The 15,765-nt window shown below is 42.5% G+C and overlaps 2 protein-coding genes across 3 annotated transcripts in view; both read right to left on the bottom strand.

Annotated features, from left to right (window-relative positions):
• Positions 1-215: 215 nt before the first annotated feature.
• mfsd4b (major facilitator superfamily domain containing 4B) lies at positions 216-6,817 on the bottom strand. Of its 2 annotated transcripts, XR_004019208.1 has the most exons (5): positions 6,498-6,817; positions 4,325-4,493; positions 4,111-4,227; positions 688-2,100; positions 216-534 (listed from the first exon to the last, which is right to left on the bottom strand). XR_004019208.1 is itself a non-coding variant. In XM_030722204.1 (4 exons), exons 1-4 carry the CDS (start codon positions 6,777-6,779, stop codon positions 812-814), a joined length of 1,857 nt encoding a protein of 618 aa, XP_030578064.1. In that variant the 5' UTR covers positions 6,780-6,817; the 3' UTR covers positions 216-811. The 2 variants fall into 2 exon arrangements, 1 of the variants encoding a protein (XP_030578064.1); XM_030722204.1 differs by having other exon boundaries at positions 216-2,100.
• A 1,946-nt stretch (positions 6,818-8,763) lies between these two features.
• Positions 8,764-15,765, bottom strand: part of slc16a10 (solute carrier family 16 member 10) — a 42,839-nt gene continuing 35,837 nt past the window's right edge. Inside the window, exon 6 of the mRNA XM_030721372.1 lies at positions 8,764-12,763. Coding sequence (XP_030577232.1) covers positions 12,534-12,763 — 230 coding nt within the window. The 3' untranslated portion in view covers positions 8,764-12,533. The remainder of the gene's footprint in view (positions 12,764-15,765) is intronic.

The raw sequence follows: 15,765 nt of genomic DNA, 5'->3' as shown, positions 1-15,765 counted from the left end.
AGTGCAAAATGTAATGAAATTTAAGGGCAGGGGCTGGCTGCTCCTGGTTCAGCTCATTCACTCGACTCATGTCCTCAAGAAAGGCACTGAATTCCAACTGGGGACGCACCAATCCATGTTTGTCCAGATCCAGTTTGATACCAGTAACTCAGCTTAGTATGTTAGGCAGAGACTGGGAATGAATCACCAGGTTAAACCTACACCGTGAAACCAGATTTACTGAATTAGTATTTATTAAAATAATGACAAAGATAAATAAAATGAAGCACGACAACAACCACCTTAAGACTGAGGCAACATTCAAACCATAAGAAGTATAAAAACTTGTAAGCTGCTGTTTGGTCTGTTAGCTTCCTCCACGCTGCGCTCTCCTGCTTGTAATTCTGCTGATTGAGTGGCGTGAACCGTTCAACCTGCCGTAACCTTTAGCCGAGTCAGGATAAGATGGATATCGGATCCATGTACTGGATTGGTGCATCCCAATTTCTCACTAGCACTGGGACTCCTGTTCACCAGCCTAGCCTTACCTTTCACCTAACAGTGGAAGGGATCAGGGTACAATAAAAATAAATACAATGTTAAAACATTTATAACAAAATGGCAGCAGTTCAACACTTTTTAAAGATACACTGAACTGAGCTGATGGTGGGTGTGCATGCTTTATAAGCTGCATGGCTTAGACGGTACCTTGTGTTTCCTTCTCTGGAGAGCAAACAGTAACTATATTGGAGTTTCCAGGTCATAGACAACAAACGAGGACAGACATGTTTAGGTACATCTCATCGAGATCTACAGCACTGAGCTGACATTCTCAGTCTCTCTTCTCTCGGTCCAGAGAGAGCAGCAGCGTGCCTCTTGGTGAGTCTCCTACCAACGAGATGGTCTCTGAGAAAGCAGCCCCACCTGCGGGCTCTGTCAGCTGTGTGTTGGGGGCTGTGGGGCTGCCTGTTAGAGACGTGACATCGGGAGGAGAAGACATCTTGCTGGGTGAATTCATAAGATTCGATGTATCATCCATTTCAATGACCTCAAAGTCTGCATCGTTCCACTGGTCAGCCTCATTCTCCTGCTGCTCCTCATCCTCCTCCTCATTGGCTCCTGAGTCCAGCAGTGCCTGTCGGTATTCGCTGTCTTCTGTGTCTCGGTGGCCCCTGCTGCAGGGTTTCCTGCTTTGGCTGGTGGGCGCCGAGGCCAGCTTGTAAATTACTGGGAAGAGGATGGAGGTGAAGGTGGCGGTGATGAGTGACAGGTACATGAGCAGCGGGTGGTCCGGGAACTTCCCATACAGGAAGCCCACGAGTGCTGGCAGCACCATCTCACCCAGCCCTGCTCCCACCACAAAAACTGCTGCCGTGTGGGCCGTCACTGTGGTGTACTGCTCCAACCAGGAGATGCCACTTGGAAATATGGTGGCCATGGATGCCCCGTAGATGGCAGTGCAGAGCCATATGGTGACTAAATTCTTGCTGAAGAGGCAGAGAAGCAGAGAGGAGATGGTGGTGATCACCAGGCTGACCAGGATCATGGTGCCCGGGTAAACGCAGGCTGCAAAGAAGATGGCCAACCCACGGCACGCTGCAAACGTCCCCCAGAACACTGAGTTCAGCCCGGCTGCCTCTGCCTGAGGCATGTGGACGTAGTCCTTAGCAAAGGTAAAGATAAAGGAGCCGTATGCTACTTCAGCACCTACGTAGGCCAAGAAGAAGAAGAAGAGGAGGGCTACAATAGCTGTGTGATATTTAGCCACCAGTGGTTTTGCTGAGGCCGTGCGGGCTTTGTCATGTGATGTGCTGCGCCGAGAATAGAGGATGAAGAAGAGGAAGGACATGAGAAAGACAAAAGCGCCGATCACGATGTAGGCCCACGTGGAGGTGAGGGTGTTGCTCGGGACTCCGAGAGTTTTGGGGGTTCTGGTCACCTGGTCTGTGGAAGGCGTGACAGTCGTTGGTGCCATTTCCCCAGTGCCTTTCCTGTCAGTCCCAAACACCAGCTTGGCTATGATGGGAGACACAAAGGCCCCAGCAGCAAAGCTGAAGTGCAGCGCTTGCAAGTGAGGGCCCGCCTGCTCACCCCACGTGTTCAGGATGAGCACGTTTCCACCTGACATACAAGAGAAAAGTGGAATTAATTATAATGATTTGATATTCTGTAGCAAATTTAAACTGATTTGTTTTCTAATCTGTGGGCGATGTGTTGAAATTATAAAAACACACACTCAGCAGAGAACCTACAACACAAAGAATGTCTGAAACACTGAATATAACCTGTTCTGGAGCTGACAGGAAAGCCTCTTTCACCATTTTAAAAATCAAAATCACTGATTTTTGACCAAACAATAACAAAATGATGAACTGCACAGTATTTCATGCTTTTCTTTTCCACACGACTGTAAAGTGAAGCTCTTTGGATTCTGGACAGTAAGTCAAACTAAAGAGTCTGTGGATGCCGCTTTGAGTTGTGGTTCTGACCCGTTTATGATCCGAGGTTCCCATCAGCACGATGCAAGCCTGCGGCACACTGGCTTTGCCACTCCTATCTGATTAATGACACTTATTGGTATTAACTGTTTCTAGTCATATTGCTTCCACTTTTGGTCAGTATCTACTCTGGATCATCTGCTCTGCACTATCATGATTTCTTTTTCCTAGATTTTCCACTAAAACCTGTCTGATGCTGCTGTGAGCGTTCTCACTGAACTGTAACAGATGATCCTTTATTCCATTAGCCTAATGCTCATGTAACCATATGTTAAAATAAATTCATGTACGCTATAACGTGTTCTTACACTCTTTAATTTGCAGTTCGGAAACACAAACCACAATGAAACCAGTTCAGCTTATTTGGTGCAAATCAAAGTGACAACAGGTGCACTGAAGAGGCAACAAGACAACCCCTAAAGCAGTGTGGAGGAGATACAAGCAGATGGGCCATTACACGAAGGCAGCTGAACTGAGCCCCAGAAGGGCATCAACCCAGCAGCAGGACTGGTATCTGCCCAACGTCCCTTAGTGGGGCCTGTCTTCACAGCTCTACACCATCCAGTTTAACTGCCATTCACCCCTTCTCTTCACAGATTCAATCCAATTTTATTTTTATAGTGCCAAATCACAACAGTCACCTCAAAGGGTTTTATCTCATAGTGTAAGGACCCTACAAAAATAGAGAGAAAACCCCAACAATCAGATGGCCCGCTATGAGTAAGCACTTGGCAACAGTGGAAATGAAAAACTCCCTTATAACAGGAAGAAAGATTAATGCCAGCCAGAGTATGTATCTGGTTAAACACCTTGTTTCTAAGAATTTTAGGTCTATGATAAGCTCAGTTTTGTGTGAGTTTATCGTAGAAACTTAGAGGTCAGGCATGATTTAAAGACCTTTGTGTCTTTAAATCATGTCATCTGGTTTCATGGATAGATGAAGCTGGGTATCATCCACATAAGCACCTCCTAACATCCACACACTCACACTGGATAATAATCGATAAACCCCTGCAACTCAGGGTTCAGGACACTTCTGCATGTGGACTGGAGGAGTCAGGGATCGAGCCACTGACCTTGTGAATGGACGACCCACTCTACCACCTGTCTACCTGTGACATGAAAGAGTCTGAAACGCTTTTGCAGGCTTTGTTGCTGACTGCAACACCTTCCAGCATGACCAGTTTGGTAGTGGGTCAAGTGATCACACATCTTTGGCAGACAACAACAGTCTGTGGCCACTAGTTGTGAAACCGTTCCTTTTTTTGTTTCTTCTCTGGTGCGCTTGTTGTCACTTTCATTTGCACCAAAGCAGGTGAAATGGATTGACAATGGTTTATGCTTCCTAACTGTACAGACTGATACATAAGTGCTACATAAGTGAATACCATCTCCCTCAAACACTACAAATAGGAACCCGCTATCATTTCTCCACTCTGCTGCAGCTAAGTCATGTCCTCATGTAAACATGCAGCAGCACAGCAGGAGGGAGAGAGAATGGAGAAAGGCAGAGGCTAAAAAAACCAACAGCCACTCATGACTGTGAGCCCTGCTGTAAATTCATCAGCTGAGTCTGACCATTACAAATCAGTGGACTGGCCACAGATACAGTGCATTTCCACAGTTTACATACCTGTATCCAGAACACCCATAGATATCCCAATGCTGGACATGAACACAGTGAGGAGTACAGCCTGCCTACAGTATGGGATAGCACACATTCCAAATGCTGTGAGCAGCATGGACAAACCTAGAAGATTACCAGATGAGAAAGTATTATAAAATCAATATTATATTGTAAAATGACTGCAAAGGCCAGCAAGCAAGTACAGTACAAGCTAGGTTACCTAGTAGGAGATGGGGGTTCATGCAGTCAAAGAGAATGCCTCCTAAAAAGGATCCGCCGATGTAGCCTCCAGAGCGGCCAACAAAGATGTAGGAGATGTTGCTGATGTCCTGGTTCACGTTCACAGCCAGGTCTTCCAATGTGGGGCCAAGAACTGAGATACTCATCCCCTAAGAAAATAAGACTTAGAGCGAGTTACAACTGCAGGATATACGTTATAAATCACTGGTTTTGGGGCCTGCCTTAAACTAACATTCTAGTCCTGTCCCTTCTGGTCATTTGCACAAAGTGATTTAACAATTAACAATTTTTTTTTAAGGATTTAGCGAATACCTCGGCTTATGCATGGTTACTGTTTGTGGATAAACTGTTCTGTTGACAAATCTCAGGTAGAAGTGATGGTGCAGTGGTCTGAGTGGCACAACTGAATGCTAAATGCCAGTAAAACTCAGGAGTGTATTAGAGATCACAGGCTGAGCAGGAAACCACATTTACGAACTTTTACGCCACTCACACCGTCATTTATAGTGGGCTCATTATGTGGAGTGTATGTGTTTACAAAGTAGCCAGAGTTTGCACTTTTTAAGAAGGCTTATGGTCCATGCGGTGGATGAAAGCGCATTGTGTTATTATTTTATAGGGTAACTACTGAATCTATTATCTGTTATGCTATTGCTCCGTGGTTTGGTAACCTGCCTATCAGTTCAGATCACAGATTCAAAATCAGGGCCGGAAAGGTCATTGCCATGCTCCCTCCATTTTCCCCCCAGGAGATATCTGAGAATTACTATAAATATAAATCACATAAATCACATCATTCATAAAGCGTATAAAGCTGAAAACTTCAGGAAGAAGGTACATGATTATTTTATGTGATGTTTTCCCTTAACTGTCAAAGCCAAATTTCTCCTGAGGGAGACAATAAAGGCTAATATAATCTAATCTAAGGTGACCATTGGAATCATAAACCTCAGAGTGCATCAGTCCCTTCTACCAATGCTGGCATGCTTTTCTAACAGTTCCACACGCAAAAAAAAACAACAACAACAACAAAAAACTATTGTCACTCATGACAGTGCAGCTTTTGCACACCTGAGTCACATACAAGCCTTTTCCTCCTCTGCCTTCTACACCGAGTTCACATTCAGAGACAAGAATGACAATGAAAACCTCTGTCGGCTAGAAACAACCCCAGATATGCACCGGGATGCACACCAAGGCCCAGAGGCAGATCCAGTGTGTCAAATCTGCCCCGGGGCCTCCTCCACGAACACCTCACCCAGGAGGCACCCTGGTCAGATGCCCGAACCACCTTCGATGTGGAGAAGTAGCGGCTCTACTCTGACCCCCTCCCGAATGACTGCACGCCTCATCTCCCCAGATAACACGTGAAGAAGAAACAAGTTTGCATGGTCCCATGTTCAGCTCAACCCTCAGTCCCAGTGGAGGAAGAAAGGCTACCATTACAGTCAGCCCAGTGTGTGCAGATGGATTTCTGTGATCTGATGCGGAATGAACTGTTGAAGAGCGAGTTTTACAACTATGAAAATCCTGCCTGTGCAGGACTCTGCTGCATTCACTGGCCTATTATAACATGCCTCATTCCTCACTATTCCATAGTAATAAGCACACATGTCCCGCTTGTGTACGTATATCCGCATGTTGTTGCATGTTTATAACAGCTATAGTGGATGCAGGTGATTCACACTTGAAACCAGTCAAAAACAACCAACGAAAAACAGATGCAAATCAAATTCAAAGTCTACTTTGCTTAAAACGCTCGATTGCACTACGACACGCCATAATGCACCATAATATGGGACTATATCATTAACTGAAGGTCTGCTTACATTTCAGCCAGTAGACTTGAGGAAAAGGCCAAAAGGACCAAACTGAACACTGGAGCGGCATTAATATAAGCTAACAGTTTAGGACTATAAACTGATGTCCGTTGTGCTGACATTAACAGTAGCTAACCGACGGTAGCTAGCGGGCTGTTGTAGACACCCTGACCAACTTAAGAAACCTATTTGGATGCCTCGAGAAATTACTTCACACGTGACAAATTAAATTTAATTAAGAAAAGGTCCGAAAAAACTCAAGAGCTGCATCTAATGAAGCAATGAGCAGCATAGCCCAACATTTAAGCTAACGTCCCCCCTCCTGATATTTACCAAGCCCAGAAAGGATCCACAGAGCACCAGCGTCACCATCCAGCCGCCGCACGCTGCTCGTCCAATCCTTCCCCCGCCGGCCACCTCCACCCGGCCGTCGAATTCCTGTCTCTTCGCCTTCTTGCCCGCCTTCAGCGCACTCTTCAGTTCTCGCCCGGCGTCCTTCCTCTTGTCAAACAGGGTGTCCTCCTCCTGGTCATCGTTTTCGTCGTCTTCCTCCATGCTGGCGAAACGGACGTGCTTCTTTTTAACGTCGGTGTCACGCGCCACGGACGCAGACATAGCTGTCAGTTTCCCTCGGAGCGTGCCGGGCTGACGGTGCGCAGTCGGAGCGCCGTAGAGAGAAGCAGGTGACAGCTTTTATGATCTCTTCCGGTTCTGGCGCCCCCCGTTTGATGGCCGCAGCTGGTTAAATACACCGATATTCGGAGTCCGTCATCTCTAACAGGGCAGTGACAGCAGAGGACCGCCGCTGTAGCCGCGGGATCGCTCCATATGTCAACAACACCTACTGCGTGTCTGTAGCTACGAGGACGGATGCTGAAGCCTTGCGAAGATCATCTATTATGATTGATACTCACTCCGTGTATGAAAAGACACCTGCATTCTGAATTGCCTGAAAACTGTAAGTGAATTCACATTAATTATATGAGTCAGCAGAACCGGATGTTACACCTGTGCGTTCTCCTGCTATGTCGGCTCAGTGAACCTGAGACTGATGCGATATCCAAATCAGAGGCAAACTGCCGCGTGGCCCAACAGGCGACCACCTCAGTTTGCGTCTGAGCTTCTTAGTATCCTGAAATCACGGCAGAGTGAGACCTCTGTGTTTCCACCGGCTCTTCTACGCTGACGCGTTAAAAAAAAAGTATCCAGGGCTACCGGAAATAGTAGTAGCCTCTTGCATAGCCTCTTCGGCCTCCGGAAAGCCTTGCAGTTGTGAAAGTAAATGGCGCCATCTAGAGTTTGCACCAAAGGAAAAAAGAAAGAAAACAATAAAAAGAGCAAGAACATTTGATAGAAATGCGTATTTTAAGATAAGTTATTTGTCAGCAAAGGCCTAGTTAAAATGCCTTTTTCGACAATAAATATTTCAAGTTCATGTCCAACACTTGTTCATAAGCCCTCAGTTAAATGCATTAGTACATGTAAGTATTGTATTTAATATTATTTAGGCACTACAGTATATAAAATCCTATATTTTCTTAAATTTGTAAGTATGTGTTTAATCTCCAAAATAGCGGTAACAACGACTATCAGCTAAAAAGCACCACAAACCTATAAAATTACAGTTACTTGAATAACTGCACTTATTCAGTAAATTCCTCCACTTTAAATGAACTTTTTGCGATTGAAATACTGACATGTAGAGCTGGTCATCTACTAATCAAAAGGTTGCTGGTTTGATTCTGCATGCCAAAGTGTCCTTGGGCAAAATACTGAACCCCAAGCTGTTCACTGGTGTATGAAGGTTTGTGTCCGATAGATAGAAAGCACTTAAGTGTAGAAAAAAGGGCTTTTGTGAATGAGGCGTGTTGTATAAAGTGCTCATGTAAAGTAGAACCAGATAAGATGGAACCAGTCCGCTTAGCACTCTCACTGTGGCTCACTGTGGTGTTTTGGATTAAGTAACAAGTAGACTTTGAAGTAATCATATAGGAGTGACTCTTGCAGTAATTGTAATTGTAAATTTATCAGGTCCTGCTGTGCACTTTATTTTATAACATCTGTACTGTGGGTGTGGTGGCGGGGTGTCGTTGGTGGCTCAGCTGTGGGAGGAGAGAGGGTGGTTCAGGGTGCAGTGCTGGGGAGACTGTGTGGAACGCTTCTTACATATTCCCTAATCATTTTCCCCTATTCATGCAGTGGCACGCTGGAACCAGACAGAGAGCAGCATGCAACGAGGAGAGCCGGCTCCACCTGAAAACACAGATTAAATGTGCCAGGCAGAATCGAGGCACACCGTGCCCAACAAGGACTGTACAAAAATAAATAAAGAGCACAGAAAACTCTGCAACAATTGTGCCTGCGTGTGGTATTGGTATTCCACAGTGGTTCTGACTTTTAATAGTGAACATAGTGTGAGTGCAAGGGCAATTGCACGTGAGTAACAGTATGAATCCACAGGCTCCTTTTAATTTTTTTAATGAAAGTGACTCGAGCCACATGCCCTGCCAAAGCTGCTTGTCCAGTTCATGTGCTCTGGTGCTGGGGGGTGTATTTAAGTTGGATAAATTAATAAAAAATAAAAATTTCACACCACCTTTTGACCCACACTTTCCCCACATTTACTGCAAGTCACTTAAAATTAAAATATGACTGAATATATTGCTTTGTTAGATTAAAAAAACCAAACAAAAAATAGAAAAATAAAAGCAGAGAGTGCATAATGGGAATCTCTCTCTTTCACACACACACACACACACACACACACAGGTCAAGAGATGATAACGATCATTAATTAGTGGAAGATTAGGAGGAAGTGGGTTCAAAGGTATACAATGTTGTTGTTCTTCATATTCAGTTTTACTGCACTTGACTTTAGCTGCTGATTAAATGAATGTCAGAGCTTTGACGATGCCATAAATGAAAAAGTTCTGCTGTGTCACACTGTACCAGCCACACACCCACACACAGATAAATCAAGAGAAATTCTTTTTACTGTTCCAAAATAATTAAAATGATTGTGTTTACATACATTGCATATACTGTAGTTCATCACACATCCTGCAAACGGAGGAAATGCATTTAAGAACACTTTTGGGGGTTGAAGTTAATGCACATCAAAACTGAGAATACATGGAAATTAAGACCGAAACAGGACGGAAGCAGCAGATACAAACAGATGCTCTGAATGAAGCCAGTGGCTGGATTGGACGCCCAAAATACCAGCAAATAAACAATAAAATGCAAAACTGTGTGTAAACTCAGGCAGACTGTCCCAAAGATTTTGGTCTAAAGAAATTACCAAATAAAAATCATGCAATTTAAAACAAAACACTCCTTTGATCATTTCAAGAGGCACATATGAAGGAAAAGCTAAACAAAACAAGTACAAGCGCGAACAGAGTGCAATGAATACATACAACAAAGCATTCATATTCATATATGGCAACAAGCAATGACTCGAGGCTCTCACAGATGAATAGCACTATAATGGCACTTCAAAATAAAGAGTCATGCACATCATAAGGAAGAGTCACATGATTTAAGCACAGTTACGTAAAAGCTGCAAAGTTTCAGTCACTTCTTGCATAAAAAAATGGCAGCACATTTTTCACTAAAGAGCAAAGATAAGACTTATTCTCCGTGACAAGGTAACAGGGAGCAGAGTTCTACTATCATCTGAGGTAGCGTGTCACAGGTCTGCAGAGGAAAAACCACTGATCCACAGCATTTCTGTGATGGCGAGCCATTCCCCCCAGGGGTCTGAGTTTTCCAAAGAGGCAGTCCATCGCTGTCAGCAATGGGTGACATGCTCAGATGGTTCACTGGCACTACGTGGGGGGCTTTGGGGAGGTGCACGAGGGCGAGCAAACACACTTTCATCGGTTTTCATCTTAGCACAGTCAGTTAGTTTAAGGCTTTAGGCAAATGACAATCTCCAAAAGAAGTGAAAAATAAATAAATCATAAAACAAACACCTTTCTGTAAAGGTTGCTGAACTGGACCCACAGTTAAAAATCGATGGAACGGATGGTCACATAGTCAATCATTAGTTACACTCATGTCCACAGTTCAAATAGAGAAGACTGGTTCTCTGAAACGATTCCATACAGAGGGTAAAAGTGTCACAGCATTATCACACAGAGGGGAAGGACGACATGCACAAATGCACCTCATTTTGTGGATTTTTGGGCCGTTTATTAAGAGGTCATGTGACCTGAGCCGGGTTAATTCCCGTCCTAGCTAAATGAATGCTGCACAATTAAAGTATGAGCTCAAAATGTTGGCAAAAATAAAGAAAAATGAACAAAAATGGTTCTCACCGCTGTTTTAAATGAAATGCTGCTTAAAATCTTAACATGTGCCAGATCACTGGTGACCCAGGTAGGATTAGCAGTAGGCTTTGGGTTAGATATGTATGAGGCTTCTTTTAAAAGGTAACATGTTCTAGTTTCTATTTAACATGTTGCTAAAACAAAACCCAAGCCTGCCGATAACCCTAACCTGGCCAGTGACCTAGTGGGTAATGTCAGCAGTATCAGCAGTTAATATTAGGGATGCATCGATTGTGAAATTCTGGGCAGACAGCAAACGGTTCCTTCATCTTTACTCTTAAAGGGCTAGTTCATGGAGACGGCAGACATAACACGCCTCGCCGTCTGAACGTCATACACCAAATTCATCCTCTCCACATGGCATTCTATTTAAATTTCCCACCTCTCCCTCTGACATGTCAGTGCTGCTGCTGCCCAGCATGTTCAACCCCACCAGCTATATCAACCAAAAACATGGAGGACGTTTGATTCCAAGCAGCCTCTTTGAATCAGTCACAGTCCAGATTGACTCATGGTGCAGCTCCAGGGGGCTCTACAGAACCCACCCTCTCCACATCACCCCCATTCTTTTATGTTTGTATAATGTAATCATTAATAATCTAAGAGTAATAATTTTAGAATGATACACTTTGCAACATAAAGTGAATTAAGAAACTCTGGGATCCTCCACAGCATGGGATCAAGAGTGGATAATAATAAAGGCATTTCCATAAGGACTCTATCATTTCACTTTATATAGTACATGAAGTGCATGCAGGCTCAGCGTGTTTAACATGGAGCCTTTAGGTGCGTAGCTCTGCTTGGTGGGTTAAGCCACCCTGCGTACTGTCCAGTCTTTAAATGATCTGATTTCCTGGATCCAGCCTGGGAAGAGAGGCTGAGTCAGCATTCCTGACAGGATATACCTCATTGTGCTTCTGAAAGCTGCATCCTTATAAGCACCGTTACAGCTCAGATTCCAGAGTCGAAAACAAAACCCCAGAGCACTTCTCTGAAGAGATAGTTACTGTGTCCCTTTAAAATACAAATCATTGATTAGGGATGCACCGACTGCCAAATGGACCAATACCAGTACCAGTACAAATATCAATGGCAATACTGATATTGGTACTGACACTGATACCGATATCGATGTTTTAACACTTTGGTAGACTGCAGATACCAGAATATTTTAGTCTTTTTATCTTTTTATTTCATTCTCAATTAGTTCAGGAAAACAAATAAATCTTTTTATTTGTTTTCAGCTCTAGTTAAACTTTAGCCAGGACAAAACTGATGTGATTTAACAAATAAATATCGGCCACTGACATCAGCACATGCCACTTTATTTGCCAAAATGCTGATATCGTTCAACAGAGCCAATACCGACCAACATCGATAGCGATATCAGTGCATCCCTAGAACAGATTACCTGACTATTTATAATTGTGCCACACTTTAAAAATGAGTGTCCCTGTGTGACACAGGGACACTGGAGAACATAAAGACGACAGGGTACAAGAGAAATCTTTGGCAGGCTGGTTCACTATGAACTGATACAAAAAAAGTGAAATTAACACCGCAACTGGCTTCCTTTGTTGTATAATACAATATGTTTTTATATATGTTGTATAACACAATATATTTTGATTCTACATTTAAAACTATGGTAGTGCTGAAAAGTGAATGTTAAGATTAGCGTAAGCCCACTGAGAATGGCTGCTGATAGTGTGGATCTTGGAAGAGACACAGTACTGCATGCCTCATTCCTCTTGTGATGAAAATCACATGTCCAGTTTTCCCCATTTTCATGTAAAATTTCAAGCTTGATGTAAGATTAGTTCAGTCGGATGCATAGTTCTTCTTCAGGATCACATTCATGTTCAGCTGTACTTCGACACATGACTCTGATATGTTTCAACGATTTGGCATTTTCTCCTACTGAAAGCAGTCTTTAGTTAAACACAGATAGTACACACTGTATCTTAATACTGCCAGTGAGCAGCAGGAGCCTCAGTCTGACCCCCCCGTGTCTCTCAGTCTCTTCAGGGGACACTTAGAGGACAGACTCTCCTGCTTTGTGTTGCACATCTTCTTGAGCCTTCTCATGCTCTATCATCTTCTGGGTGGCCTCCTGCTCCCCTTTCAGGGCTTCCTTTTTCTCTCTTCTCTTGCGCTTGGCTTCTACCCAAGGTATCAGACACAGCAAGGCCCCTCCAATGATTGGGGGGACTCCTGCCAGGTAGAAGGCCATGTCATAATATCCCATTTTGTCCCTCAGGTAACCTGCAACCAGATACAGGGAGAAGAAGAAAGAAAACCTCAGGAATGTTATTATGACTCCAACTAGGGTCAGAAAAAACACACCTAAAGGTGGAAGTTTAGTGTAACATCTAAACACAGAGAGAAACACATGCTTTATAACTCATAGAGGTCACGGTTTATTAGCTGTGGCTGTGCAAGATGGTTCACCAAATTTACAGGAGCAGGAGGTTCATGACAGCACGGAGCTGTCATGAACCTCCTGCTTTTTTGTATTTTTATTGTATTTTTATTGACATTCAGCATCCAGAAAATCAATATACATCTATTTCCAACCATATTGCCACGTATCTGTCTGAATGTCCCGTTTTTTGGGGAAAGTAATGATAGAATTAAAATTTAAAAAAACCCAGAACTACAAAAAAGGTAATAGTACAATGAACTATCAAGAACATGAAGGCATGAGGAGAGGGGGTGGTTGTTTTTGTGAATCATGCATTAAATAAAGTTAACCAAAGTAGTATCAGGCCTGCGTGATATTATATAGTCTATCCATTTCTCCCATCGTGAATCAAATAGATCTGTCTTAGGATTTATTTCTGCAGTTATTCTCTCCATCCTGTATATGTCCATTATAATGTCCATCCACATATTCAAAGTTGGGCTTTCCTCAGTGAGCCATTTCTTGGTAATAGCCTTTTTACCAGCCACTAGTGGGATATTAAACAGATATTTGTCTCTTTTCGGCCATTCTTCGGGCACCAGTCCAAAGAAAAGAACTTTGCTCTCCAACGGCAGATGACTACCTAAAATGTCTCGTATTGCATTATGTATTCCCTTCTAGTACATTTTAATTGTCTGACAATCCCAAAATATGTGATAATGATTAGCATTCATGCTTCCACAATTTCTCCAACAAGCTAGAGAGTTACAGAGAGCTACCTTTGTACTGAGATTTCTGGTAAGGTGTGATAAAGTATCTAATCAGGCTTTTCCAGCCAAACTCCCTCCAACTTAGTGAGCTGCTGCATTTCCATTGGTACTCCCAGATTGTTATCCATTCTTCCTCCGTTATATTTAATTCTCCCTCTATTTCCCATTTTGTTTTTATATAGATGGTCGAATGTGTTTTCATGTTCCTAAGCCCTTTATATAAACCTGAAATAATACCTCTGTCTTTGTTTGAATTATATGCTCTTTTAAACAGCTGTTTGCTTGATTCTGATATCCTTTTTATTTTTTCACTGACAAAGTGTCTCATCTGTAGGTAGCAGTAGAAATCCTGTGTTTCTAATGAGTATTTTTCTTTAAGTATTTCAAAACTTAATAGTGTATTTCCCTTCATTATCTTGCATAACGCTGTTAGTCCTTTATATGTCCATTCCTTAAATCTTGTTTCTAACTTATTTGGTGTAAACTGTGTATCATATGCGCACCACTTAAGAATCACTATATCTTCTTCTAATTTGAATTTTGTTTTTATGGTCTTCCATATTTTAAGGGTCTGCTTGATCCATGGGTTTTCTATATTTTTTATGAAGCTTTGTAAATTGCTATCCGCTATAAGTGCTTCTATGGGAATTGGAGTCAGGCCTTCTTCAATGCTTTTCCACTATATCATTGGTCTTAATTGTGCTGCCCAATAGTAATCCCTGAGAGAGGGAAGGCCCCACCCTCCCTTCCTTTTTTCCAGCTGTAAAGTTTTAAATCAGCTCCTAGCCTTTTTTCCCTGCCATATGTATCTGGACAGGAGTTTGTCCCATTCATTGAATTGTTTTTGGTCTATTTGTATTGGCAAGGTTTGGAATAAGTATATTAGTTTGGGGAGAATACTCATTTTTATAGACACTATTCTTGAACTAAAGCTTAGATATGGGATTAAATTCCATCTTGTTATATCGTCTTTAATTTTCTTTTGTACTGGTGAATAATTACGTTCAAATAGCTCTGTGAGATTTTTTGATATTACAATTCCCAAATATTTAAGAAATTCTGTTTCCCATGCTAATTGATATCTTTTCCTTATTTCTTCTGGTGGGGTATAGTTGTATTTAAGCAGCTGTGTTTTACTTATATTAATTTTATATCCTGATAAGTGGCCAAAATATTCAAACAATAGCATTAATTTAGGTAGAGAGCTTGTTGGTTGACCCAAAAAGACTAAAATATCATCTGCATAGCAGGCTAATTTATGCTCTCTCTCCCATGGATGTTGATGCCCTTTATTTCTTTATTTTGTCTTATATATTGAGCTAATGGTTCCAGATATAATGCAAATAAAAGTGGTGAGCATGCACAGCCCTGCCTTGTGCCTCTTTCCAACACAAAACTATCTGATAGACCGCCATTAACTTTAACTCTAGCTGTGGGTTCGCTATATAATGCCTGTATTGTTTTAATTATTGTTTCATGTAGCCCAAATCTATGTAGTATTCGATAGAGTCGCTGAGTCGAATGCCTTTTCTGCATCTATACTAATTACCATTGCTGCTATTTTATTTTATTGAATGTGACTAATAATTTGTAATGTTCGTTGTATATTGTCCTGCGTTTGACAATCTCGTATGAAGCCTGTCTGATCATTGTGTATCAATTTAGGCATGAGCTTTTCCAGTCTGCTGGCCATGATAGAAGTAAATAATCTGTAATCTATGTTCAAAACTGATATTGGTCTGTATGATCCACATTCTAATTTTAAGCTACAGGTTTAATGCCAGTTCTCACCAAATAGGAATCTCCATGGCTGAAAAATTAAGTGGGGAAATTGCAGTTCTCCTAATGGCCACTTGAGGCAGGCTCTAAAAGTGAGTCAATCCCCATAGACTCCCATGCTAAAATGTCCAACTATCTCTTTGGATAGGTTCCCCGTATATAACAGCTGCACACTGGATGTTTTTTAACTCCATTTTTTAAAACTCCAACTGGATTTAGATAAGGCTTAAAGTTTGGGTACTGCTGCTTTGATTGACAGGTGGTCCAACACAAACAGCTAAAGCTGGCAGCAGTCTGCTAGGCCTCACTGTCAT

The sequence above is a fragment of the Archocentrus centrarchus genome, chromosome 24 (assembly GCF_007364275.1).
Source record: "Archocentrus centrarchus isolate MPI-CPG fArcCen1 chromosome 24, fArcCen1, whole genome shotgun sequence".
In the NCBI taxonomy this organism is placed as follows: domain Eukaryota; kingdom Metazoa; phylum Chordata; class Actinopteri; order Cichliformes; family Cichlidae; genus Archocentrus; species Archocentrus centrarchus.
Note: the sequence above shows the minus strand (reverse complement) of the source record. Positions and strands in the feature narration are given on the sequence as shown.